The sequence below is a fragment of the Nestor notabilis genome, unplaced genomic scaffold (genome assembly GCF_000696875.1).
Source record: "Nestor notabilis isolate BGI_N333 unplaced genomic scaffold, ASM69687v1 scaffold23987, whole genome shotgun sequence".
NCBI classification, from domain to species: domain Eukaryota; kingdom Metazoa; phylum Chordata; class Aves; order Psittaciformes; family Psittacidae; genus Nestor; species Nestor notabilis.
Genome location: NW_009938148.1, coordinates 288 through 912, shown reverse-complemented (window position 1 = coordinate 912; position 625 = coordinate 288). Strand labels below are relative to the sequence as shown.

Sequence of the window (625 nt, the reverse complement as noted above, 5' to 3'; positions counted from 1 at the left end):
GCTTGGGCAGGCATCAATCCCCTGTACTGGGCGCTCTCCCTGCTTGCAGTGGCCCACAGGATCATAGAGGCGAAGGAGCACGTGGTGGATCTGAGCTGTGGGGAGGAGCTGGAGGAGCTGGACCGGTGCAGAGTGCGGGTGCAGGCAGCGCCGGTGGATATACTGCTGCCTTCTGCCCTGGAGGTAGGTCCCGAGGGCCTGCAGCTCCCTGCGCTGCACTGCTGAGCTGCCCAGGGCATGCAGCAGCTCTGCCCTGTCACTGCCGTGCCTCTGCTGGCTCCCCAGTACCAGCCCAGTGTGTCAGTGCTGCAGCTCTGACACTGGCACTGAGTGCTCCGGGCCACCTGCAGATCAGTCTCGCCCAGAGCAGCAGGAGCATCATCCTGTCTGGCCTGCCCAGCCTGGACATCCCCGAGGAGGCACTGCTGGACAAGCTGGAGATCTTCTTCAGCAAGATGAAGAATGGGGGTGGTGAGGTGGAGAGCAGGGAGCTCCTGGACAACTCTGGCCAGGCGGTGCTGACCTTCGTAGAGGACGGAGGTGCGTGGGGCAAGGGGGAAGCACAGGTCATCTCCTGAGAGCAGATGGAGCTGTGCCTGTGGGGAGCTGGGAAGGCAGAGTGAGC

At 63.7% G+C, this 625-nt stretch overlaps 1 protein-coding gene across 1 annotated transcript in view; it reads left to right on the top strand.

The window, feature by feature from the left end:
• The window catches only part of IFI35 (interferon-induced protein 35), a gene marked incomplete at both ends in the record, with an annotated part of 2,295 nt that overhangs the window by 1,417 nt on the left and 253 nt on the right, over positions 1 to 625 (top strand). The window contains 2 exons of the mRNA XM_010019191.1: positions 50 to 183; positions 351 to 540. Of these exons, the coding sequence (XP_010017493.1) occupies positions 50 to 183; positions 351 to 540 (324 nt within the window). The remainder of the gene's footprint in view (positions 1 to 49; positions 184 to 350; positions 541 to 625) is intronic.